Source organism: Xenopus tropicalis, chromosome 2 (genome assembly GCF_000004195.4).
Source record: "Xenopus tropicalis strain Nigerian chromosome 2, UCB_Xtro_10.0, whole genome shotgun sequence".
In the NCBI taxonomy this organism is placed as follows: Eukaryota; Metazoa; Chordata; class Amphibia; order Anura; family Pipidae; genus Xenopus; species Xenopus tropicalis.
The window spans coordinates 101,575,912-101,603,060 of record NC_030678.2 but is presented as its reverse complement, the minus strand read 5'-3'; the positions used below and the strand labels follow the sequence as shown (position 1 = coordinate 101,603,060).

Here is a 27,149-nt window from a genome sequence, read left to right as displayed (position 1 = left end):
CCAGAATACAAGTAACATAAACAAAGCACTCTTCACCCAGCAGTTTAGGTCTACCAGATTTATAAGAGGTTATTGCATAGCTTGGTTTTCTCTTTTATCCCAACCATCCACTTTGGAAATATTAGCGTAACATCCATACAAGGAAATACAGAGTGCTATAGAGAGATATAAGAGCACTCAATATTAGTTAAAAGTTTTTGCCTGTACAGTGGTTAAAAAAATGGTTTGCTTGCATAAGTAAAATAAATGCCTTAAAATCTCATATACAGTAACTGGCATACTTTAGACATGGCAGATTTAAGTCAATGGTTCATTCACTAGGGGAAAAACCTATGCTGGAACCAAAGTACATTTCAAGACTGTCAGGTTTTGATCCCAAGGGAAAGAAAAAACAATGTATTCATTGTGTGGTTACGAATTATAAATATAATTGAAATTAACTTACAAGTTGGTTAAAATAAAACATACAAACATTAAGGAAAATTGTGGCAGTAGCACACAATACTCTCAATGCATGCAAGTGTCAGCTGATAACTTTAAGTGAAGCATATAGCAAAATAGTAGTATATGATTTTACTTCCAATTATTATTACAGTAGATGGTTGTAGTACTACCCCTAATATGGGGGGCAAAAAGACACACAAAGATATACAAGTTATTAGTGCCTTATTGCAGAGGGAAACATATTAAGACCATTATTACTGTGTGTAGCATATGACAGTATTTAAGATACTATGTAATGAATATTGAACTTTTTTTTTTTGATCAGTTACACTTTACACCACAGTAGTTTAATCTCTGCTAAGATCCTAAAACCAATTATGGATGCCCATATCTTCAGTATTCATTGGCAGAGCAAAATGCTTAATGGAATGTCTGGAGATTATGCCAGCTTTACAAAACAGTAATCTATAGTATCCTGTGTAAATTGTGTAGAAGTGCAGCTGGATCAAAAGCATCCTCTCATGTTTCCCTTGATATTTTTGTTAATGGTTTGTTTATAACAGTATTACACTTTGTGAAGCTCTGTACAAAATAAAGCTGCTCTGTATTGCACATTAAAAACACCTTGAAACATAATGGCAGTCCTACATATCAAAACAGGCTTGTTAAGAGTTACGCAGTTCAAATGTATAATCATTTTTTTAATATTTCCTCTGTATTTGAGGAAATATCAAAAAATAATTAATGCTCAATTGCAGCTAGCTACTTTGTATACCTGGCCTCTTCTACCTATAGCTATGAAAATGTGGGAAGGATAATGAATCTTGTTTCGCAATTTTTAATTTTTTAAGGTTGAAAACCTTATACCTTCACCTTCATATCAATCAGATTCCAGAAATTCCAAATAGCCCACTCAGACATCCAGGCAAAGGATAAAAATGCTAAAAATCTCATTCTCTCTTCTCTCTATTGTTGAAATAATTATTACCCATTGTATCCAAGCATTTTACTGCAAACAAAGCCAATACATTATACACTTTGTCCTCACACACACAAAAAAAACAAAAAACAAACTTAGATTGCAGAAAAAAAATGAACCTCCCCGATAAATAGGGACAATTATGTTGAAAATTAAAAGTGTGAATACAGCCATAATAACAAAAAAATTGCTAAGAACTTTTAGTTCTTGAAAAGAGTAAAAAATCGCCAGTGCTTATTCTAAACCACACTGTAGTTCTGACCAACATGAAGATGAGATCTGTAATTTCTCTCTCCTTCCCGCTGAATCTCTGTGTCAGCATGGTGGAGAAAGGGGTTGGCAACTCCCTGCCTAACAGGGGTAATCGAAAAACTCCCGGGGTCAAGAAAAAACACTTCTGATTACTGATTTATTACATATAAAAAAGGTAGCATCTTTAAAAATAATTATATTGGGAGAAGTGGTTCAGTATAGCTTTGCAGAGTAAAGGACTTTAAAGCTGTCTCCACCATATTTCTTTTTTTGCCACTGGAAAGCCAAAATGTTTTACTGGTGAGTCAGAATTGGATTGGAACTGTCTTTGCTGTGTAAAGACTGGGCCAAAAGAAAAATGAACTGAAAGTAAGCTAGAAAGTAAGTCACTGAAGAGCACTGGCTGAATAAGAAATGCATCAATCTAATTTTTAAAGGCAATGTACAGTACCTAGCACAGACAGTCATCTAGATTCTCTGCTAGGCAGGTGGCTCAGTGGAAACATTCATTAAAAAGTCTTGAAACCAGAATAGCCAGCTTTCCACCAGCCAAGACTCAAATTCCCACTATGCCTTGTATGTGATTAACACACCAGCACAAAATATCAAAGCAGGGGCAAGGCATTGTGGGAAATGGAGACTTGGCTTAAGGAGAGCTAACTGCTGCAATATTATTTCAATGGTACATGTAACAGAACCAGCAGTGCAAAGAAGAACAAGAGGCAGTCAGATACTGATTTCAAGAGCAATGTTTATTGGAATGGTAGTTAGAATTAGCTCTCATTATGCAAACTGTTATTTTCAGATTTCAGATAGTGGCATAGTAATACAGAGAACTTATGGGGTAATAGTATTTTAGCATTCTACATTAGACTGGAGATGCAATTAGAATCCCTGAGGCCCTTCTATAGAGATTGATTCTGGGACACAAGTTCAACTGGCCAGAAGAGAAGGGAAGCAAGAAATACACCAATGACCTGTAACTTTTCAGATTATATGAATAATGAAATAAGTTGCAAAGGCAACTTTATAATCACAGATGTATTTCAGCTACTGCAAACAGAACCTTCCCTTACCTGTTAAGTGCTGGTACAAAAGCCAAGAAAAGTCATAAGATGAAGCAGTGGAAGAAAAAAAGGAGAAACATTTGCCATACAATTGGATGTGCAGAGCTAAAAGCAGAGAATGTGTCATTATACAAAGATACATATATGTCAGTGCAAGTGCTGCACTATTGTACTGTCTTTTTCTTAAATCAACACATGCTATTGTTAATATTCTTTGCTTTTCTTAACAACGTATTGTACAGCCATTATTCCTTGCCCTTGTGGAACTTACATTCTAATTGCACATGACACACAAATACACTACTTTGTATACACTACAGTGCAGACTTTTCATGCAAATATACAAGCTTCACTGGCCTGATGCAAATAGAAGACAGCAGTGCTGCAAGGTAGAAATGCTAATAACTGTACTGCTACAATGCCTTATATCAAGATCCATCTGAATCAATGCAGGAGGGACAGCAAAAATCACCTATTCTTTATGCTTGCTAAAATTATAGCACTGTGCCCTCACTAACAAGCAAGCGCTGAGCAGAATGACTGGAGTTACATAACAAGAGCCAGAACTGCCAGAAGACTGCTATTCATGGCCAGCTTAAATACAACAGGCTACCCTTCTAATAAGCTTGAAATCAAATTGAAAAAATCATGACAGCAAAAAGAAAAAAAAATTAAGCCAATTGAAATAAGGAAAGTAAGTCATAACAATGAATGCAAAGATAGCAAATCAGAACAGGAGGAGACAAATAAGAGCTCTAAGAGAGTAAGATACACTGATAAAGTAGAGGGCAGGTAAAATATTATTGTGTAAAGTCTCAGGGGAGTTCCATTAAAAAAACAGGCTTTTCGCCTTGTGCCTTCAAGGTTTTATGCAATTCCTTGGTGGCTTTTTTATTAAAGGGTTCGTTATACCATAATTTGATTATTCTCTGCACTGCTGGTTCTGACTGCAGTAGCCAAGACTATATTCCGGCGTAATTTTGTAACTTCAATTTTTACAATTTCTTGCATATTCTATGACTGACAAACTGGTACAGGTATGGGACCCCTTATCCAGAATGCTCGGGACCTGGTGTTTTCCGGATAAGGGATCTTTCTGTAATTTGCATCTCCTACCTTAAGTCTATTAAAAAAATGATTTAAACAGTAATTAAACCCAATAGGATTGTTTTGCCTCCTGTAAGGATTAATTATATCTTGGTTGGGATCAAGTAAATGGTACTGTTATATTATTACAGAAAAAAAAGAAACAATTTTTTTAAAACGTGAATTATTTGATTAAAATAGAGTCTATGGGAGATGACCTTTCCGTAATTTGGAACTTTCTGGATAAGGTGTCCAATACCTGTATAAGAATATCACAGAAGTGAGCAAAGCATTGTGGAAAGTGCAGTTTTGGCCAGAAGGGTGTTAACAGTTGTAATTAATGTATATTAGAAAGTTTTGCATTCATGACAAAGTCTATATTTCAGTTCACAGCTCCTTCAGATTCTGTGCTAATAAAAATGTTGACACAAATATAAAAAAGTAAACCCTGCTCAGTACTGGTAAATAGTGGAAAATATAATACTGCTAAATAAACTAACTGATTCAGTTTTGGTCTCCAGTGCTCAAACGGGACATTATTGAGTTAGTGAGGGTCCAGAGAAGGGCAACTAAGCTGGTAAAGGGTATGGAAAGTCTCAGTTATGAAGAAAGACTGGCCAAGTTGGGTCTGTTTACACTGGAGAAGAGGCGCTTAAGAGGTGACATGATAACTATGTATAAATATATAAGGGGATCATATAATAACCTCTCTAATGTTTTATTTACCAGTAGGTCCTTCCAACGGACACAAGGGCACCCACTCCGTTTAGAAGAAGGGAGGTTCCGTTTAAATATTCGGAAAGGATTTTTTACAGTGAGAGCTGTGAAGTTGTGGAATTCCCTCCCCGAATCAGTCGTACTGGCTGATACATTATATAACTTTAAGAAGGGGCTGGATGGCTTCTTAGCAAGTGAGGGAATACAGGGTTATGGGAGACAGCTCTTAGTACAAATTGATGCAGGGACTGGTCCAATTGCCATCTTGGAGTCAGGAAGGATTTTTTTCCCCTCTGTGGCAAATTATAGAGGCTTCAGATGGGTTTTTTGCCTTCCTCTGGATCAACTAGTAGTTAGGCAGGTTATATATAGGCATTATGGTTGAACTTGATGGACGTATGTTTTTTCAACTCAACTTACTATGTTACTATGTTACTTTGTATTTAATTAAAGAACTGGGCAATATTTTTTATCATGACACACATGATAAAAAAAGTGGGGCCAAATTTATATGCCATCATTTTTATATGATCTGGTCCATAAACATATGTGAGTATATGCAAATATCGACTTTTGAGATCACTTGCAGTAAACATACAACAACTTAAATGAATAACATAATCTTTACAACTCTAAGCTTTTTCTTATTAAAAGTTCTACTTTTGGTGCTACTGAAAGCTTACAAGTTGCAAAAGTGTGTTTCTATGTAATGTCAGTTTGATTTAATTAAAGGACAAAGCAACTCAAAATATAATTTTTTGCCTAATCAAAGAAACCAAAATAATAAGCAGCTTAGCAATATACATTTATTACAAGTTTGTAATGGTTTTTGAGTTATTTGTATTTATAATTGCTATTAGAAGCAGTGCTTGCCTGTCCTTTTCTATTCCCTGCCCTGGTGGCTCTGATTGTTGAAACAATGTAACACAAGGCAGCAGACTGACAGACCTGCCTTGCTGGAGAAGCAAGACCTTTGCAACATTGTTTAAAATGTAACAACCAGGAGTTCAGCAAATGCTGCTTTCAATAGCAATTACAAATAACGTTTAAAGCGCTACACATTTTTAATTATTACATATTGGAAAGTTGCTTAGAATTATGTTTTCTTTCATTATGCAAAACATTATTCTTGGGGTTGACATGCCCTTTGAAAAAGATTTTTGGATTTGCCAACAAAAAAAAAATTGAGAATTCCTTCACAACTCATAATATTTACATAGAGAACATGTGTGTGTGAGCAAACAGGCATATTGGATCTGAATACCAACCCAGTCTGATCATGAGATCTATGTGGTTTCATTTGCGCAGTCCCATTCCAAGACTGTTCTACTGTCTTTAGTAGGCCTGAAACAAAATACAACATAAGATAGCACGCATCTGAATAGGAACGTTTGGAACATTTATGACACAGGTAAGAACTATTAAATTAAAATTAAAATCTTAAGGAAAATGAATATCTTCACTTTTTAAGTACTCATATATAAAATTAATATGTTATAGAACCACCTTACTTTGTCTCAGAGCTTAGCAATACACGGTTTTAAACTTACTACAAACCTACTTCAAATTTACAGACTAAAATATGATCTGGTCATTTTGGTTTTCACCTGATAACAGCTACCTGTTCTTGGTTTCTCTATAGCCAACCCTGTATGTATAATACCAGTGTTTCCACTCCTACAGCTTATATGGTTTGTCCACATCAGCAAATCGCCAAACAGTTCTCATTTAGTAATTATGACCTGGGACAAAATGAACAGATCACCTAATGGGCATAACTCATTTACTTTCTCACTGGTGACCCCATAAATGCAGGAGCCATTGACCATAGATCAACTTCCCCTTGATTTCAGCAGATTTTCATAAACCATAGAAAAGATGTGCTTAGCCATAATCTTTCAATTTTTGTATCCTCCTGATTTTAACTTATTTAATTTTCATTGTAGATTACAATTATCTCACCCATTAATAGACACTAATATAATGACACACACAATTGGGAAGACAAAACAGAGAAAGAACCATACACACAATTTTTATCTCACAAACAAGCAGTCACACCTGTAATTTATTATAAGGAAGTTAACACAGGGTTAGCACAGAATTATTTGTATATGGAGTGCTAATAAGGACAAAACATAGGTGTACATAAGCACAACTGATATATAGTGCTCTATTTTTGTGATGGTACAGGTATGGGACCCATTATCCAGAATGCTTGGGCTTTGAATAATTGAATAATAAAACAGTACCTTGTACTTGATCCCAACTAAGATATAATAAATCCTTATTGGAGGCAAAACAATCCTATTGGGTTTATTCAATATTTAAATTATTTTTAGCAGACTTAAGTTATGGAGAAATTACAAAAAGATCCCTTATCCGGAAAACCCCATGTCCCAAGCATTCTGGATAATAGGTCCCATACCATACTAACAAATTGATTTTTTAAGATATCCACAAATAAAAACACCACTTTACAAGTATTATTTTAGAACCAATGACGTAAGACTCAACCACAGGGACACATGAGAGTCTATCTAGCATAAAAAATTGCTTTCAATTATTCTGCATTAAATAGATGCTTTTTACCCCATTAAGGTTGAAAGATAAATCAGTTACACTGACTCTTGCTCTACACATTCTGGGTAAGAACAGGGCTGCCCTTGGGACTGATGGAAGCCCCTCAGCAATCTTGATAAGTACTTCCTGGGAAAGCTTTAGTTGGAGAACTTACAACTGAAATACAATACACAAAATGCATAACACATTATTACCTGCAACACATTAGGGCTGTTTTTTTCTGGGAAACTAAACAAGGAATTCCTGCATTTCAAGATAGTGGTGGTGCCTAAAACATGTGGATTTATTCAGCTTGTATGGAAAGAGATGATTACTAACGAACAGCATAAACAATCTCAGTTTAAAAGAGATATATAAGAGATATATATATATATATTTTTTTTAGTGGCTTTATTGGCATCTAGTGGCTAGAAGGCTCAACTGCAGCTAAGCTCAGGATACAAGCTCCAGAGGTGGCTGTGACGTGCACAGTTGTCCTATAAGGTGAAACTCCCTGGACAACTAAATTCCATGAACTGCTGTTATAGATAGGAAGAGGGAAGAATGTTTAGTAAAGCTGTAGAAAGCCAAACATCATTTGTTTGCATTGTTTCCACATGCTAATACAATGGGTTGTTAATTCCACTAAAGGATGTGGCAGCAGTTGTATGAGGGGCCCATAAGGGCCGTGTCAGATGGGGAGATTAGTCGGTGCACGCCTTTTTCCCCCCCAATAAGCCATCCCACCGGTTAGAATGTAAATCGCCAGTGGGATGGCATACGCGGCACTGAAATCACTGAAGTTTCCTCTCAAGGCAATTTCGCCAAATCGGCAAACAAGCAAACACAAGTGCATCAATGAACAAGCAAACATTTTCTTATACACAACACAGATACACACATATATTTCGCACAAGCCTAGACATATACAAAAGTATACCTTTACCCACTTTCATACACATGCTTACACACATACTCTCAGACACGCAATAATTTTTTCACACCAGAACACATATGCAATCACAGTCATGCAATCTTGCATACACACCAACACTTATAGTAGCACACAAACAAATGGAAAATAGGAAAACACTGCAGATAAAATGACATACCTACAGTTAAAAGACATTCCTAAACAAATGAACCTTTAGAAAATGATAACACAAATTCTAACAGACATACTGCAAGACATTACAACCCTTCAATGCATACTTAAACTTGAAATGTGCATGTCAGCAGGACAGGTTAGTGAAAGATAAACAACATAATTCCTCAGAGACATCAGCAAACTATTAGCACAAAGCATATCTTCCATATTCCATATTTTCCATAACACAAGCACTTTATAAAAGCTAAAAAATGTGTGATAGGAGCACCTTAATGAATATTTAATAGCCCATCTTCCATGCAAAGATGGTGTTTTGTCATTACTACCTCGACATTTGCCTGTTACTTAATCCATGCATGCCAGAAAATAAACAGGAAATGCAATATCATTTTTTTATTTAACAAGGTATTTATATTTCTCTTACGGTTTTCAATATGGGCCCATGGTTATACAGAGAATAAATACCAACGCTGTTGATCAGACTAAGGTTACCAGATTATTTAAATTAAGGGCTATCAATGGGTAAATTTAGGACAGACTGGTATTATATTGCTAGGTAATGGTATTTTTTCTACCCAGTTCTTTTTATTCTGTGAGTTTTTACGATTCCGAGGTTTTATTTTACCCTAATATCAAACAATATAATGAAATAAGGTCACTACAGCTAGTTTTAAGCAACTCAATCATCATAAAATAATTTGAGATAAGTGTATGATTGCATTCTTACCATCTAGATGATGTCTTGATATATATTTGAGTCCTTCATCGAGCAAGATAACTGGCAATGAAATCTTCAGAACCACTACCCACTGGGACCAGTTTAGCGGAATCACTTGAAAAACTAGCTATGGAGTTGAAAAATACACATTTATTCAGTGGCAAAACTAGCAAAGAACATATTACATAGAAGTTCATCTTAAATCTCCATGTATAGGATCAACATGAAACATTTGCTGCAGTTTTACAATCTCTACAGAATCTTGTTTAGGCTAATGAGGACATTTGGGCATATTAACAGGGTGAAAAAGCCCCAATTAGCCTCTCCTTTCCAATTCCATTGTGATCTATGGTAATATACGGTTTAAAGCAGAAGTGGTGATGACAGACAGACCTCCACTCTAAAATGTTCTATGTGTAGGTATATGCTCTGCTCTGCCCTATGGGTAGATATATGCTCTGCCCTATGGGTAGATATTTGCTCTGCCCTATGGGTAGATATATGCTCTGCCCTATGGGTAGATATATGCTCTGCCCTATGGGTAGATATATGCTCTGCCCTATGGGTAGCTATATGCTCTGCCCTATGGGTAGATATATGCTCTGCCCTATGGGTAGATATATGCTCTGCCCTATGGGTAGATATATGCTCTGCCCTATGGGTAGATATATGCTCTGCCCTATGGGTAGATATATGCTCTGCCCTATGGGTAGATATATGCTCTGCCCTATGGGTAGATATATGCTCTGCCCTATGGGTAGATACATGCTCTGCCCTATGGGTAGATACATGCTCTGCCCTATGGGTAGATACATGCTCTGCCCTATGGGTAGATACATACTCTGCCCTATGGGTAGATATATGCTCTGCCCTATAGGTAGGTATATGGTCTGTCCAGGCACAGACTGGCAATCTATGCATTCTGGAAAATGCCAGAGGTGCTGTTTATATGCCATAGACAGTCACTATTTATTGTGCTGGTGGGGGGCTGTTTGGGCATCTGTGTACTTGGAATGCCAGGGCCTATTTGAAATCCCAGTTTACACCTTCTCTACTCTATAGGCATCTTCACTGATGTTATGCTTGCACTGCCCATCGCTTAGAAAGCACTCTGCTGGGGTCAATTTTAGTGTTTCTGGACATATTTGCAATAGTTATGGGAACACTAGCTGTCTATGAGTCAATTCATTCTGTTGATGGTCTTAAAAAGCTCTCTATAAAACATTCAGAAACTACTACAAGTGTTATACTGGATTGGGATTTTCTGGTTGACGTGGTGAGCTCATATAATGCGTTCTTACTTATCAAAGCTTATGTGACTACTCTAGCCATGGGCATAGCTAAACAATCATCCTTTAATATTCCACTTCTATAAGAATTAAAATGCTAAATAGGAATATTTAAAACAGTCTTGTAACATTACTGATATTTTTAGCCTTAAATGGACATAAATAATCTCAATCACACCAAGTAAAAAATATACCTGGTACCATATAACAGCAACACTGTTAAGAAAAGGTTAAGACATCTTACTAAAGAACTGCTGTGTCTGCTCTCTTTTTACCACTTCGATATCACTAGTATATTTTCAGGAGCACTAAGGAATTTAAAGACTGCACCACTACTATGACCTAATTTTCAAGTTCTCATTAGACCATATTTGGTGACATGGCTACCTTGAGAACTATGTATCCCCCTTTCACTCATATGTGATAGAAGTGTATTAAGTAATATTAAGACATACCCTTAATTCCATATGGCTCCTCCTTCCTTGTGGATAACACAGCAACCCCAGCACATAATTATATACCAAAGGGACCCCATAACAACTAATTCCAAATGCTAACATACTCCCAGAACACTGCCAGATTAATTTTCCACAGGCAGCATAGAGTTTGGCACACACAGGTAGGCAGAATATGGCACACACAGGCAGCATAGGGTAGGCAAAGTATGGCATACACAAGGGGCATAGGGCAGGCAGAGTATGGCACGCACAGGCAGCATAGGACAGGCAGAGCATGGCACAGGCAGCATAAAGCAGGGCAGACAGTAGGAAGGAGGGAGGTAAAACTGTTAAATGTTTATGACCACTCCAACATGAACAGTTTGTACTGCAGTTCATACAGTGACACAAAACCAGCACTGTTCCTACAGTCTGAGGTGTGAACAAATGAACAATGTGGGAGCCTACAGTCTAAAGGCCTTACAGGTGTGGACAATACAGGGGCTCACAGGTGTGAAAAATACAGGGGATGACAGCCTAAATCTGAGGTGTGAACAATGCAAAGGGACAGTTAATCTTAGTACTGATACCATTTAAAGATTACACAAAGGTAAGCAGTCACAGCAGCCAGACAGGTGGCGGCCCACACAAACTGGACAGCACTGCTTTAGACTGTAAACTCTACAGGGTAGGGACTTCCTTCTTATGGTGTATTACCATATGGCACATAATCTTTGTATATTTATACTGATTTTTTTTTTATAATGTTGTCTTGTCTTGTGTGTACTCTTCTATACTATAGAACTGTACAGCACTGTGTATCATAAAAGCATTTTACGAATACAGTTATAATTACAAAACAATAGCCAGACACACAGTCAAAGATTATGTTCTTTCATCCTTACCCCAGCAATTAAGTATTTCAGTTAGCAAGTTGTATGCTTACCGGCATTGGCTTTATATAGAGGATCAGAAAATGCAGAGCCATAGACATAATTATAGCACCAAGCAGCCAGATGTTGAGCCATGGCGGCATCCTTAGTAATGACTGATTCTCAGACAAACTGAAATAGATAAAACCGAATTAGTTTTAAACAATCAATAAAGATTAGCAACAGGAGAGCTGAGACAACACTTACAGTGAAATGTTGGCTCAAATTACAGGTTTCACCAAAGGAGGAGATTGGCAATTGAGTACATTTCATTGACCTGCTAACTGTGTTGACACTGCATATTTTGGTTTGAGATCAGAAAGCAAATGGACATTGTGTATCATTTTGAATACATAATTTCCAAAAGTCTCTTTGCTTTATCCAAATGGCAATCTCAGTACAGTATTGGTCAATTTCCACCCAGAAGTTAAAATAAAAAAAATAAAAGCCTTAAATCGGAGGTAAAAACATAAGGCACCAAATTTCTGTGCCAGTTGGGATGGGTACACATATATGCACCAGGTAACACTGATATTTCAAAGACAATGGCCACCAAACATGTCTCCATGAAATATCTATAGTTTATATTTCCTGGTCTGATGTTGGATTTGATTAAGTGCAATATTTGTATCTCTATCCTGTACAAACACTCACTTTACAAGCATATGCAAATCTTTGAATTTTGTCTGTGCTGTCCTGAGTTTGGTGCATGCACCTAACCCATTTTTAGCTTCTGAAACACAAAATAGCATGTCTGACAGACATACAGGCTTAATGTATAAACATAAGTGATAAACTGGACAAGTGCAGTTGATGAGCTAATAGGTTGATGGGTAACTGCTCATGAGCAATTAGCTGCTGTATTTGTAAATCTAGACCACCCCAAGTAATATCCATAGCAATATATCTTAGAATTTTTTTATTTACCTGTTCTCATCAACAGATTTTAAAAATGAACAATCACCTGTTGCCAAACATCCATCCTCAGTATGTATTTTTTTTCTTTTTTAGTCTTAAAGGAGAAGGAAAGGCATTTGGGCATGTTAATGCCAATAGATTAGCCATAATAGTGCAAGTTAGATTATATTTAATGTGTAGAAAGTTTTACCATACCTGAGTTAACAGCCCTAAAAGCTCCCTGTGTTTGTTTAAGATAGTGCTGCCATTTTAGGTTGGTCTCCGTAACTTCTGTGCTGCTGGCACTGATTACAGCAGAGAGGTAAGGAGGAGAGAGCAGAGAGCGGAGAGGGAGGACAGAGAAGCGAGGGGGAGAGAGGAGCAAGCTGAACAGACTTGTTCCATGCCCTAAAGGATTTCTCTGAATGAAGAAAGCTCGATACCTAGAACATGTGCACACAAAAGACAAAAGAAGAAAAGAAATCCTTTTTCTTTTGATAGAGGGCTCAAAGCGGCTTTACTGTGAGGGTTTCTGAGTGTATTTACATAGACCTTTCTAATAGAGCTTACTTAGTTTTTTTACCTTTCCTTCTCCTTTAACAACTACTATACGTGCTACTAAGAGTAATGTAATAACTAAAGGTAAAAGCAGCGTACCTGTTTAGGGCATTGCACATCTCAATTGTTACTAGCACAGAAAGTGCCATAGTAGTGGGGTAACGGGACTCAAACACATCACAGTCAATTCCTGAAAACAGAGGGTTGTCACTAGTACATTTCATGAAATGCCTCTGTTGGAAAGAGAAAGAAAAAAAATTGGGGTGTCCATTAACAAAACGAAACAAAACAAGCGTAATACAGTATGCAGTAAACAGCACTGTGATTAGAGAGTCCAAGTAACAGACCAGGAATCTAGGAATCTCTCTTTTATTGTAAACATTTTACTATACACTTCAAATAAATGTCTTCTAAAAATAACACATGAATCTATGAATTCTTGCTTTGAAATGACAGTGCCAAAAAAAGTGACAATGGTATATATGTATAGATTCTGTAAAGACTGGATGCTTGTATCACTTACCAGCTGGTAAAAAGTGACTTGTGGTCCATCTTCATCATATAAGAACCACCATGTTGCTGCACCCACAGTAGCCAGGCCAACATAGACTGCAAAGGAAATAAAAACATACAATAAGATACATTATTTCCCATTGTGCTCTATCTAGTTGTCAGTTCACAAATAATACAAATGACCAAGGACCTTGATATGTATTCAAACCTTTATTGTGATTTTCTAAAATAATTCATTGGATGGTAGTTTCTAAACTGTGTTGTTATCACCCTTACATCAAATCACATATTTTTTACAGAATTCTGGTCCTCTATACAATTGGTGTTGAATCCTTTTTCAATATATTTCTATATCCTCTAAAACTAGTATCACAGGAGCAGTGGCACTGTTTTAAAAGAGCAATACCTCCAATTGCAAGGTATCTGAAAAAGAGCCAGCCACTGATGAGAGGTTCCCTTGGATTACGAGGAAGTTTCTCCATGATGTCCAAGTCAGGTGGATTAAATCCCAAAGCAGTGGCAGGGAGACCATCAGTGACCAGGTTTACCCAGAGCAACTGAACTGGAATAAGTGCTTCAGGCAGACCAAGAATAGCAGTCAGAAAGATACTGCAAGCAAAGAAAATAAAAAACAGTCAATAACCCTATTTGATAATAATCAATATATTCAGACTTTTGTAAATATTAGATATAACAATCTATTTCATCAACAAATATATTGGGGCTATATATCTTCTAATAAAACTAAAGTCTTTCTTTCCTATGGAGAAATGGATAGGGTCATTTTGCCAAGTCTGGCCAGTCCTACTCTCACTTTAAAAAAACAGTAACACCAAAAAATGAAAACGTTTTTAAGAAATTAAAATATAATGTACTACTGCCCTGCACTGGTAAAAGTTGTGTGTTTGTTACAGAAACACTACTATAGTTGATAATAAAATAAGCTGCTGTGTAGCAACAGGGGCAGCCATTCAAGCTGGAAAAAAGGAGAAAAGGCATGACTTACAAAGCAGATAACAGATAAGCTCTGTGCAATACAATGGTGTTTTATAAGTTATCTGCTATGTAGCCTGTGCCTTTTCTCCTTTAAACGGCTGCTCCCAAGGCCACATAGCAGCTTTGTTTATATAATTATAGTAGTCTTTCTGAGGCAAATGCACCAGTTACACCCCTGCTTAAAGGAGAACTAATCCTAAAAATAAATATGGCTAGAAATGCACTTACTGCAGAGGCCTCTCTCTATAGTTGTAATTAGGGATGCACCGAACCCACTTTTTTGGGTTCGGCCAAACCCCTGCACCCACTCTGACGGATTCTACCGAATCCCAAACCGAATCTGAATTAGCATGTGCTAATTAGGACTGGGAAGGGTTATAAAAAATGTCCCCCCCTACCATTTAACCCTTCTGGATGCTAATTAGCATATGTTAATTTAAGCTAATTAGGATTTCGATTCAGTTTGGCCGAAACCGAATACTTAAAAAAAGGCTGGATTCGGCCCGAATCCCGAACCGAATCCGGGATTCAGTGCATCCCTAGTTGTAATCATGCAGACGGTTATCACAGGAGCTCCCCATCTTGGATTTTGTTAGAAATGTCTGCGACACACACATGCTCAGTGTGATCTGCGCAGCTAGAGGTCATGGCAAGTTATCAAGTAGAAAAAGAGGTTTGCATGTCATGCTCTGGGGTGGTTTATTAAAATCCCATGCTAATTGCACTGGTTTTAGAGCTGCCACGTAATGATAATCCGAATTGATCATCAGCCTTATATAATGACATTTATATTCTTAAATTATTTCGACTGTAAGCTCTTTGTATTTATTGTTATACTTTGTATTAATTATTATTATTCTAATAACTCCCTGTATCAATCTGTTGAACTGTACAGCGCTGTGTACATAGGTAGCGCTTTATAAATAAAGATATACATACATACATACATACATAATCTATATTAAGTATATTGTGAGTCAGTCCCTTAGCTTAGTAACTGGCAGCAGCTCTGGACATGTGCAGTGAATCAGCAGAAAAGAATATGGGGAGCAGGCACCAGTGCAAGAGGTACTTGCCTTGGGCATAAGTACCTCTTGGGCAAGTACCAGGCCTGCTCCTGCCATGAGGCAAGGGAGAACCTTGCATTAGAAAGCATGGAGTGGCCAGTTACCAGGGGAAGCAAAAAGCTAACTCTTGTAACTTAAGACCAATTTGCATTTTTTAAAATTGCGATCTTTGTTCTCTCTGCACTAGGGATGCGGCCCCCTCTGGACCTGCTCCAATGCAAATGTTATAAGCGCGGAAAGGGAGAGAGCGGGCGGCAGCGGTCCCATAATTGCTGCTGCCCAGCACTAGTTACAGTAACTTATGACAGGAGACAAAATATGTATTTTTTTCTACAAAAACTCTAACATAAAGTGACCTCTGGACAGTAAGAGTCCGGTCAGATTCAAAACGTTTTCTCCAGGTATTCTATGCTATCTAGAGGGCAGCAAAATAAATAAATAAATAAAAACAAAAATCATCAATAGGTAGCCATTTAAAACCATGTATTAAGATGTAAAATCACAGATCCTCACCAAACAACCTCGCCAACATTTGAAGAAATGAGATAGCGGATGAACTGCTTCATGTTGTTGTAAATGGCTCTCCCCTCCTCTACTGCAGACACAATAGATGAAAAGTTGTCATCAGCTAAGACCATTTCTGCAGCTGATTTTGCCACCGCAGTGCCTGAGCCCATAGCAATGCCAATCTCTGCTTTTTTAAGGGCTGGTGCATCATTTACTCCATCACCAGTCTGCCAAGAAAATAAAAATAACATTTATATACCCTGAAAACACATTCACATTAAACATGGATGCTATGGGATACTAGAGAGTGGGCAAACAAAACTTTTAAAAAGTATTGTACATTGTAATGGCATAGTTGCAGTGGGGTGACACCTAATAGACCGCTACATACCTAAGGCCCACACAGGGAACACTTCTGCTGCTGACATTGGTGCCTGACATTGACATGCAGTGCAAGCAGTGCTCTGTATCTTGGGCCAAATTAAAAACTCACTATGGGCATTTCAAAGAATGCCCATGTGCTACCTACCAACCTCCCTCTCTGTATATTGTCCTCCTGAAAAGAAGCAGAGCAGCAGGACATTTGGCTCAAGGTGCAAAATGTACAGATCTAGGCTTTGGACTTTGTACCTGTCTTAAATTAGGCAATTTACTTCTCTCATGGTATATTTCATTTTGGGATGTCATTTCGGGGAGCAGCAAAAATATCTGCATTCTTGTAAAAGTTCAAATTACAAGAACCATTAACATAGTTCTGCTTCAGCTATTCACAATATAGCCTGTGTTGCCCTTATAAAAAGGAATATTGAAGAGTTTTTTTTTATCAATTAATTTGTCCAAGGAAGGGTACAGATTCATCCTGATGAATATGGCCCAGTCTTTTAATTCACTTTTCTTCCTGCTGTAATGTTTCTTGTTACTATAGAACCAAACAAATATTGAAACAAAAAACCATAAGGTTTGTAGTTTTAATATTTGTTTGGCTTTATATGTAATATGAAGGTGAAACACCATGCAGATTGATTTGAGAACTTGATTAGGTTGAATAGAAATTACACATGGTTCACTTGCATAGGATTTTTCTTGTTACTAGCTTTTCTGGCACTTGTAATGTGAAATGCAAAATAAAAACCTTGGAAAAAAAGAGGTAGTGGGGCATTTTTCATTATTTCAGTTTTTACATTGCTAATATTATGAGTGTACAACATAAACAAGCCCAGAGGTCATCTTCTTCACAGTTCTATCACTCCTGTCATACAGAATGATATAACTGAGCAAAAGAAGCACCAAGAGACACTGCCTGCATCATTAAATTAAGCTTTTTCAATTCTGTTGCACATGAAATTAGCATTGTAGAAACTGTGAACATGGTGAAAAATGAAAAATAAAATTTTAAAAGTGCTTAGGAGAGCAATTTCACACCAAATTATATCAGAGGACAAATGTATTGAACTATGTTATTCAGACTCTTGTGTCTTACCATGGCAGTAATTTCACTGTAGGACTGTAGATACTCAACAATCTTAGACTTATGTGCTGGTTCCACACGTGCAAAGCAGCGGGCACTACGGCAGGCTTCTCTCTGTCTCTCTGGTGGTAGGTCATCAAACTCCCTTCCAGTGTAAGCTTTGTCTGTTATATCTTCATAATCTGAGAAAATTCCAATCTTTCGGCAGATTGCCACTGCAGTACCTTTGTTGTCACCTGTTATCATTATTACCTTGATACCAGCTCTCTTGCACAATTCTATTGATATAGAGACCTCTTTCCTGGGAGGATCCAACATTCCAACACATCCAACAAATGTCAGGTTTGTCTAAGAGTATGAAAAAATGAGTTACCTATTATTTTGTCTAAAACACTACAGATTATTTCACATGAAGCACTTTCTCACCTCATAATTGATGAATTTTGTAGAATCATCCAGTTGCATGTCTTCTAATTTTGGTGGGACATCTCGGGTTGCAAGAGCAAGGCAGCGAAGTGTGTCCATTCCAGTGCCCCAGTCCCGAATCTTGGACATGATCTTTTCTCTTGCTGATGGAGTCAGGGGAAGCTTTGTAGAGCCAACACGCACATAGTTGCAGCGTTCAATTACACTTTCGGGAGCACCCTATGATTTATAAATAAAATTGGCAACCATTCAGCAGTCATAATGTGAAAAACAATATCTATTTACATTTATCTTCTAACTTGCAGCTTTCAAATGGGGGCCACTGAATCCAGCAGCCAAAAAGCTATTGCTCGGTGAGGCTGCTGTTTTGTTTTTATTGCAACTTTTTATAACTTGTTTTTCTTTTCAGGTCCTCTCATATTCATTTACCATCCTCTCATTCAAACTTCACCCTTGTTGCTAAGGTCATTTGGAACCTAATTTTGGAACTCCAAACTGCAGAACCGCTGAACAAAAAGTAAAAAAAACAAAAAAAAAAAAACTACAAATAAAAAATGAAGACCAACTGCAAATTGTCTTAGAATATTACCATCTACATCATACTAAAAATTAAATCAAAGGTGAAATCCTTTAACCGAATTGTAGAATCTGCAAGCTGATGCTCACTAAATTTGGGTTTACAAGCATAAATGAGGCTTATGCCAATATGGTTTTCCATCAGACTAAAAAACTTTAAACATAATGGGACTTTCAATAAACATTAAGAGATTTCATATTGGACACAGTTTCAATATGAGATCCAATATGAAATCTAATATTCTTATACAGGAGCTCTGATTTTTATAATGCACAATTTTCAGCTATTTTTATGCCCCAACTAAAATCTACAAAGCAGTGTTATAAATCTTACAGAACATACAGGGGCTGATTCATCAAAGTACGAGTTCGAATCCCGAAATGGGTAAAATTCGGATTAGAAACGATAATTTCTGATGATCGCAAATATCACAAAAATGCTTACGAAAAAATCGTATTAGTCACTAAATTTTTGTATCCAAACGATCGTAAACGGCGGGAAAAACTTTTTGACTTTGATCCTTATTTCCATGATTTTGGAAGCCTCCCGTAGGACTCAATGGCACTCTGCAGCTCCAACCTGGCCCAAGGAAAGTTACAATACCGAAGCTTAAATGAATCCGAAACTTTCGTACTCGGCGTGACAATACAATATTGTCGCGCTTTTTGGTCGCAAAGCACGAAAAAGTCGCACTAATGTACAAAAAAGTTGCATAAAATACACAAAAGTTGTAACCTTTACAAAAAATAAAAATTTTATGTATTTCGGACCTGTCGTACTTTAATAAATGTGCCCCACAGAGACGAATAATAGATTAGGTTAGATAGATAGATAGTTCAGAATTCCTCTCATTTATTTCTATATGAATTTTGTGGTCACGGCCTCATTGCACCCTCACCTAATGGTGGTAAGCACAACTTAATTTTTTCTTTTTTTGTTATAGTTTATACAGAAGAAGTGGCTGTCTTAATTACCTATATATATTTAGAATCGGTGCAGAGGACCTTCTTTATATACACACACACGAAAATCATATAGACATGTTGGTGTTCAACTTTGTACATGTCTGTGGGTACTTTTGTTCACTAGATGGTGCTGCAACACCACTAGATAAAAGTAACAGAAGAAAACTAAGAAGAAGAAAGGAGCCTCTAATGAAATCCACCAAGTCATAACAGTTGCTGAAGGGGAATCCTTAGCTTCATAAAGCAAGATTTTCTGGCATTAGAATAAAGCCATTCTGCAGTGTATTACCTTATAAAGCAATAGGCAAAATTCTTGTGGCAGGCAACTGCTCTACTGTACATATTTTTAGCTTTTCAACCTCAAATATTCTGTGCCAACTTTATCTAACCACACTTTAAGGCATGGTTAAAAATGATAACTTTCTGCAGACTGCAGAGGTCATAGGAGACATGGGAAGAGAAGTTATTTTAAATTAATACAGCAATCCTTCCTAAAATGTAACTGTCTTGCATAACCAGAAAGAGATGCAGATAACCCACCCCTGTGCTTCAAAAATCTGATCCATTGATTGAGCCACTGAGTTGGCCAGGATACAGGCACACAAAGCGGAACGGTTTTGCGCTGAATTCCGCTGTGTGCCTACACATGGACGCAATGGCCCTGGGTGCAGAGACAATAATCAGATTTTTGAAGTGTAGGGGCAGATTCTCAGACAGCACTTATTCACAGGCAGAGAATCCACCCTGTGTGGATTAAGCCTAAGGGATTTCTGATCTGTGCATCAAAATAAAAGCATGTTGATTTGATTGTACAGATATATCTAAGCCTTAATAATTCTTATAACATGCTTGGATCTGGCCGTTCAAATTGGTAACTGCAGTATAAAATGCATCGATGTACCACACAGTAACTAATATGGAGAATATTCATGAATGAACATAGGTGACTTTTTTTGTTTGGGGAGGCTAAAGATTAGCCATATATAGACTGACTTAAAGCTAATGTAAGACTTAGTGGATTCGATGCTGGTGTAAAAATGAACCTGCCAACTACCTCTTGCTGTTCCCACTGACTTCCAGGGATACTGTGCAAAAGTGCAGGGTTTGGGGGCTTTTTTCACCCAAAAATGCTTAGGATGTAAAAGTATTCATACATGCACTTCTGTGAGGGGTTCTCCATCCATTTGTGTTTGTGATCAGTTATCTTAAATGTGTTTTAATTAGTTTTATAGCGAGAAAGGCAGTGGGTATTAACATCCCAGGTACATTATATACAGGGAAATGCAGTCTGTATTTACAGAACCAGAACATTATATACAGTGAGATGCAGTGGGTACTGATGGCAGATATTCAGGCCCTGGCACAATAACACTGGCACTGCAACACATTAGTTTGTTTCCCAGCTATGCAGTCTCATGAGGGTTCCACTGTAAACAACTAGAAATCAATAAAATAATGCCAAAAGTGAAAAAGTGCAAAAAACAACAAATATATAAAAGCACATTTAGCTTTTTCAGGGGGTAAGAGTTAATTTAGTGCTGGAGAAATGGTGGTAAGGATATTATAGATGCCAGGTGACAAAAAACTATTTAATTTCTGCTAGTGATTCAGCCTTTAGACCTCACCATGGTGAGGTTCTTAGGTAAAGTTACAGCCTGTAGATCCTTCTTATCAGTCTTCATTTCTACCCACATCTGTGCCTTGATTGTTCAATTTTACTGTCTGTCAAGAGAGCTGTGCTCTGATTGGAGAAGCCACAAGAAGAAAGATCCAATCAGAGCACAGCTGATTCCAACAGAACCGGAGCTTGCAGGAATGTAAAATTTCCCAATGATCAAGGTTCCAGAGAAGTGCAGAAACGGAAGAAATTTTTTTTTAAAGTGCCAGCCGCCTGAGACAGCCAAGTTGATGCGAGGTAAGGGGAAGGGCCGCAACTGCATTTCACCTCTTTAAGTTACCAGGAGCAGCTTTTTGCTGTCCCTGGCAACTTGCTGGGCGCTGCTGCCTGAGGAGAGTTTCTCAACTCGCCTCATGGCAGCAGAGCCCTGTAGATAGTAAGCACAACACAAGATCATATATCAGTATTTCCCAAACTAGTTAAGAAGGTTATATCTCCAGAAATGTTTTTCGGCTGATTGGGTACATTGTAACATTCACTTAATTTAACTTGATTTGTAAGACAGTTAATCATACTGTAATTCTGAATCTGGACACAGTTTACCTTGACAAACATTTTGCTAGCAGATTGACCTGAATTAGGAGCTACAGAGTTGCAATAGACAGACATGGACTTGCGATCTCGTGAAAACTCCAGTGTGCACTCTTTTTTCATCAGTTTCTTTATTACCTAGCAAAGAAAAATAAAAATCAGAGTGTGACTGGATTTTATACAGTATGAACCAATTACTTTCTCTGCTACATTTGATAGGTATATCTTGGAGCCAGCATCACTTTCTAACAAAGGCTTTAATGCTTCCACTGAGGGAGGACTGGGCATGCAGATTTGGGAGGAGCTCTTCATGTTGTCATTTGTGCACCCATCAGTCATGCTTAGTCCTCCCCTGCAGACCGTGCTCCACCCCTCCCTAGCTTTGCCGCAAGGATCTCATCTCCCCACATCTACATGCCCTTCTCCCCTGCTATTTGGCTCTTCTGCTCTAACAATGCTCACCCTGACCCTGCTTTTGATTAAGAAAATTGCATATTAGTATGTTTTGTCATCCAATTCCAGCAGGGCCGGAACTAAGGGTTGGCAGAAAAAGCACCTGCCTAGAGCTCAATGGTGGGTGGGAGGGCACCAGGCACCCTACCCCTAGTTCCGAGCCCTTTCTCCCACCTTTCTCTCACACCTTTCTTTATCACAGCGGCCCCGGCAACCCTGAACCCCCCCGTGTGCGTGCATCTGTGCACTCAAATTGCGCATACACATGCACATACGTCGTCTGACACTGAAACAACAGCTGCCACATTTTTTTGTACCTCCCTGCATGTTATCATATACCAACATTGTTATTTATTTTTATCCTATAAGAGAAAATAATAAATAAAAATGTGCAGAAACTGTATATGATAAGATGGAGGGAGTTACAAAGAAACCAAAGCCACAGCTGTTGTTCTGGGGCAGACTGGGAACAGAGAGAGACAATGACAGAAAGGCGGGAAGGGTTTCCCTGCTACTTCAGAGTTCAGGCTGTCAATTACTACTGTGACCACTTCCTGTGAGAGAATGAAGAGACACTTTCACCCTCAATTTCAGCCTCTAAAGTAGAAGGATCTTTCTGCTGCTCTGCTAGAAGCACAAATTTCCCCTGCATTATTAATTCTTTAAGGAAGGATAAATCATATAACTGAAGATAAATATTATATAAAACGTCCTTTAAAAATATACCTCATGTGCTCCTTCATAAGTCATACTTACAGAATTGCAGGCATTTGCTCTCTCCACCTTAGAAAGGGTGCTCAAATCAGTATTAAAAACATTCATCTTCTCAACCAAGCATGTCAAAGCAGTCTCTGTCGCCTCTCCCACCTTCTCATAAACTCCCTTGGACTGCAATAAAAAATTATTAAGACAAAATCAGTGCAATGAAGTTACAATAGTCATTATCTTGGAAACACTAAAGACATATAAACTTGAAGAAATGCTTCTAGCACACTCATGAGGATACTGCACAAGATTTAGTAGAAGACATGAGAACTGTGTGTAAGAATAACTTTTACTAACCATATAAATTACATAGATAAAACTGATTGACCATTTAAAATAATTATTCAGGATTCAATCAGGTAGCAGCCTACATAAGTACTTGACAATGTATGAAATGCTAATCAACACAAACCTCATTGAAATCCAAGGAAGAATCATTGCACAAAGCGCAGATTGTTGCTAATTCCACCAATCCATCATATTGTCCACAGTTAACGGGCTGTTCATCTTTTAGGCTATGTTATAACAAAAGAACAAATACATGCATTTAGTTGGCTTGAGCATTAACCTGTTGCCAGTCTAGATGTATAGCATCGTTCCAAATGTGTCCCCAGAGCCCTGTGTTTTTCTTAGGTTTTTATTATATTATATTATTATATTTATTTATATTATTCCATGCTTTTTACTTTGTGTTGCAGTTGTGGTTAGGTAGCTAGACAATTAGGGCAAATTTTTAGCTACCACAGGCGACTAATCTCCCCCAAAATCCCAATTTACTTTGCTGTTGGTGGAAAGGCATACACTGCTCTTTGTTTTCCGAAATCGCAGGAAACTTCAGGTGACTTTGGAAAACATTCCCATTGTGATGTGTCAGGACAGATAGCAAATTGTAAAACAGCATCTTTTCTGTGAAAATTTCCACATAAACATATATAAATAGGTATAGGTGGACCTAAGGCTGTTCTGGGGGTGAAAAGGATGTGCTTTATTATACCCAGTTTTATACATGCAGTGACCAAGGGCCCTGTCTTTTTGCAGATACTGCAGCTAAAATGACAAGGACATAGGAGTAAGTGAAGCCTCATGGATTTGGTGTACCAGATGGTGACAGTACCAGGTTCATCACATTTATTTATATAGCGCTAGCAATTTTGCAGCTTTGCAAAAAATAAAGCTTTGGAGCTAGACTCCTGCACTGAACCAATTTTTAAAGGGGATTTATTGTAAAATTAAAAAATTATATAAGCTTCATCACACTGAAATAAGAAACTTTCTAAATATGATTGATTAAAAATTCTGTACCGTTGCACCTTCTGCCTAGGACATGTATTAGAGCTTACTCTTTCAAAATAACTGGCTCTGATGGAAACCCTGTTTCTACACATGCAGAGTGTGTGCTAGAGTCAGTTAATTTGTTAGCTTTGTTTGTGTTTGAGTTTGTTATTTAAGTTAGCTCTAAAACATCTGCTAGGAAAAGGAGCCCCCCTAAAAGACGCATTAGACCTACCTGTCAAATCAAAATCTGACCCAGACCTCAGCATGAAGAGAGCATGAAGACTGACAGGTTGCTGAGCGTAAGATACTGAAGAATCACTTTCATTTCATAAACAGTACAGAATATTTAATTGGTTATATTTAAAAAGTTTAGAAAAGTTTAAAAAGTGGGAGGGGGTAGAAAAAATATTTTTTAAAAAAGTTTAAAGGAGTAAAATGTAGATAATATAGGACATTTATCATAAGGTGAGAAATATGGATAAGACTTGCATCCCACATCTATACCCGCATCTGAAAATCAAACCTGCAACTTGCAGCGTACCCAACTTTCCAGCAAAGATTGCGTTTCTCACAATACTTTTTTGCAGGCATGCTAAATCACAGCACATGCAAGGCATTGTGTTATTTCAAGACCAGAGGCGTGGCAAGCCAGCCTGTCACCTCACCCCCTCGCCCACATGCATGCGAATAAGAATAAGTGACATTGTGGTGGGGGTGAGAGCCCAGAATAGGGTAGGGGTACGGGCTTAGCACCCCCCTACCATTGAGCCCTAGGCAGGTGCCTCTTCTTCCTACCCCTAGTTCCGGCCCTGTTCAAGGCGTGGCTAAAGGAGAGATGGCTACTGCAACACTGCATCAATAGTACATGTAGACAGGTCCAGTAGTACAGAACACAGAATGGACAGACAGATACTGTTTTTAATGGGAATTAACAGATACCTTTTAAATTATTGAAACCTATGGTGCACATAGGCTTTATGTGCAAATCAACATAACATCACAACTAAAAATATGAGGAAAATAAAGCCTTTTAAGTATATCTACAGAACATTTGAGACCTCTTATCAACTAAAAAGTATACTAATATGAAATGGTTACAGTTTAGAAATGTCACGGCTCAAAATTGGATACTTACACTTGACCAACTGGGGCATATGTGGATCCGGTGATGCTGAACTCATGAAAGCTGCAATTCACTCCTTCAATTTTTTCAATTACAAACATCTATATTAAAAAAAGACATGAAGTTATAAACCCTGCACTATTAGCTGGTACAATTCAAAGATGCCCAAACAAGGTAAGAATACTCATGAAACAAGCTAAAAATACTGGCACTGGATCACTGCAATTTTCTGCTTTTGTTCTACATGACTACCTTTAGATTGCTTCCATGGATTTTTTTTCACTAATTAATGTCAATAAGACTAAACACAATTTAGGGATTGTTAAAATTTGGCATTAGAGACCTCTCATCTTCCTTAATGTAGCATGCACACTCTCTTCACACCCTGCAGCTAGTTTTTTACCCAATAAGAAAATTAAACTTTGTCTCTTCCTCCAAAGACAAGTTGGATACATGCTCAGACGACAGTGATCCAACATGTTAAAACTAATACAAATCACCTAAAACTGCATTTTGGGTGCCTAGTTGATGTTTCTAAAACCAAATAAATAAAAAAATCACTTGTAGAGATTAAGTTTAAAAAGTAAAAATATAATTAAAATCATTGAAGACTACGTGAAAAATTAGTATATCAACTGCATAAAACAATTATTAAAAAATCCTGAAATGATGGTATGCCTCATGACATAATAATGACTGGTGCCTGGGTGCATTCCAAAATTATATCCATAGGTAAAAAAGTTTTAAGGGCAATCTGAGTTCATAGAATTTACAATCTAAAACATCAGTTTCAGGGGTGAGATTTTCAGCATTAAGAAAAAAAATACATTATCCATATGCCAAAATTTAAAAGATATACTTCCCATTGACTTTTATTGCAACTGAGTTTGAGCTGTTATGACTAATCTATTTAAAGAGATCTTTTGTGTGAAAAAAATTGTAAAACTTAAGTATTTTCAGTCACAACTACTGTGCACATTTGTCCCAAGAAAACGGTTATTCCAGTTTCATTATGGTTTCATGCCTATACACCATATCAACTAAATAGCTGACATTGTTTAGCCAGACGCAAAGAAAAAATATGGGATCCATAATACTTTCAATGACATTTACAAATACATTTAAAATAATTTAAAAGTGTATAAAGAATGTTTAAAGCACATATTGTATATAAAAAGAATTGTGTTAACTGTTTTGTAGATAAAGTTATTTGAAAATGCTTTTGCTACTGAAAGCAGTATCTGTCTGGCTATTTATACTTCCTGCACTCCTGGTTATGAGTCCCAAAACAATGTAGCATATGTCAGAAGAATTTCAGACCTGGAGAAAAATTACATCTGCCACATTATTTTAAGAGTCAATTAAAGCAGAGTACCAAAAGTACAGCAAAAAATTGCAACTGCAATTACATTTACATATAACTTTAAACACAGATACAGGTGAACTGGGCTGAGAGTAAGTAGTAGGTGTGCTACAGAAAATTCCCTAAGTCAAACTAATGCTGGGTAGGCAGGGGAACTGGGAATATCATTAATTATTGGTATAAAGTGTGCCACACTCACTGGTTCTGTTTAACATGCTTTTTAATTTTTTTCTGTCAGCATGAGCCATAGAAAAGGGACGATATCTACTACAGACTACAGCCGAGAGCACAAAAATAACATAACCTGGGCAGACCACAGCAAAGGGCACAAGAATATCATCTGGGCACATTATACTGTATCCTCCAGATTATGTGCTGCCATTTGCATCTATCAAT

The 27,149-nt window shown here is 37.4% G+C and overlaps 1 protein-coding gene across 2 annotated transcripts in view; it reads right to left on the bottom strand.

Moving 5' to 3' along the window:
• atp2a3 (ATPase sarcoplasmic/endoplasmic reticulum Ca2+ transporting 3) overlaps window positions 1-27,149 on the bottom strand; it is an 87,556-nt gene that overhangs the window by 2,493 nt on the left and 57,914 nt on the right. Inside the window, exons 9-22 of one of the 2 annotated variants that reach the window (XM_031896110.1) lie at window positions 25,403-25,491; window positions 23,405-23,507; window positions 22,984-23,115; window positions 21,787-21,912; window positions 18,024-18,242; window positions 17,610-17,945; window positions 16,136-16,356; window positions 13,966-14,168; window positions 13,570-13,655; window positions 13,146-13,279; window positions 11,606-11,723; window positions 8,943-9,060; window positions 5,814-5,889; window positions 2,752-2,761 (exon numbers count right to left, since the gene is read on the bottom strand). In XM_031896110.1, coding sequence (XP_031751970.1) covers window positions 2,755-2,761; window positions 5,814-5,889; window positions 8,943-9,060; window positions 11,606-11,723; window positions 13,146-13,279; window positions 13,570-13,655; window positions 13,966-14,168; window positions 16,136-16,356; window positions 17,610-17,945; window positions 18,024-18,242; window positions 21,787-21,912; window positions 22,984-23,115; window positions 23,405-23,507; window positions 25,403-25,491 — 1,968 coding nt within the window. In that variant the 3' untranslated portion in view covers window positions 2,752-2,754. 2 annotated transcript variants of the gene reach the window in all.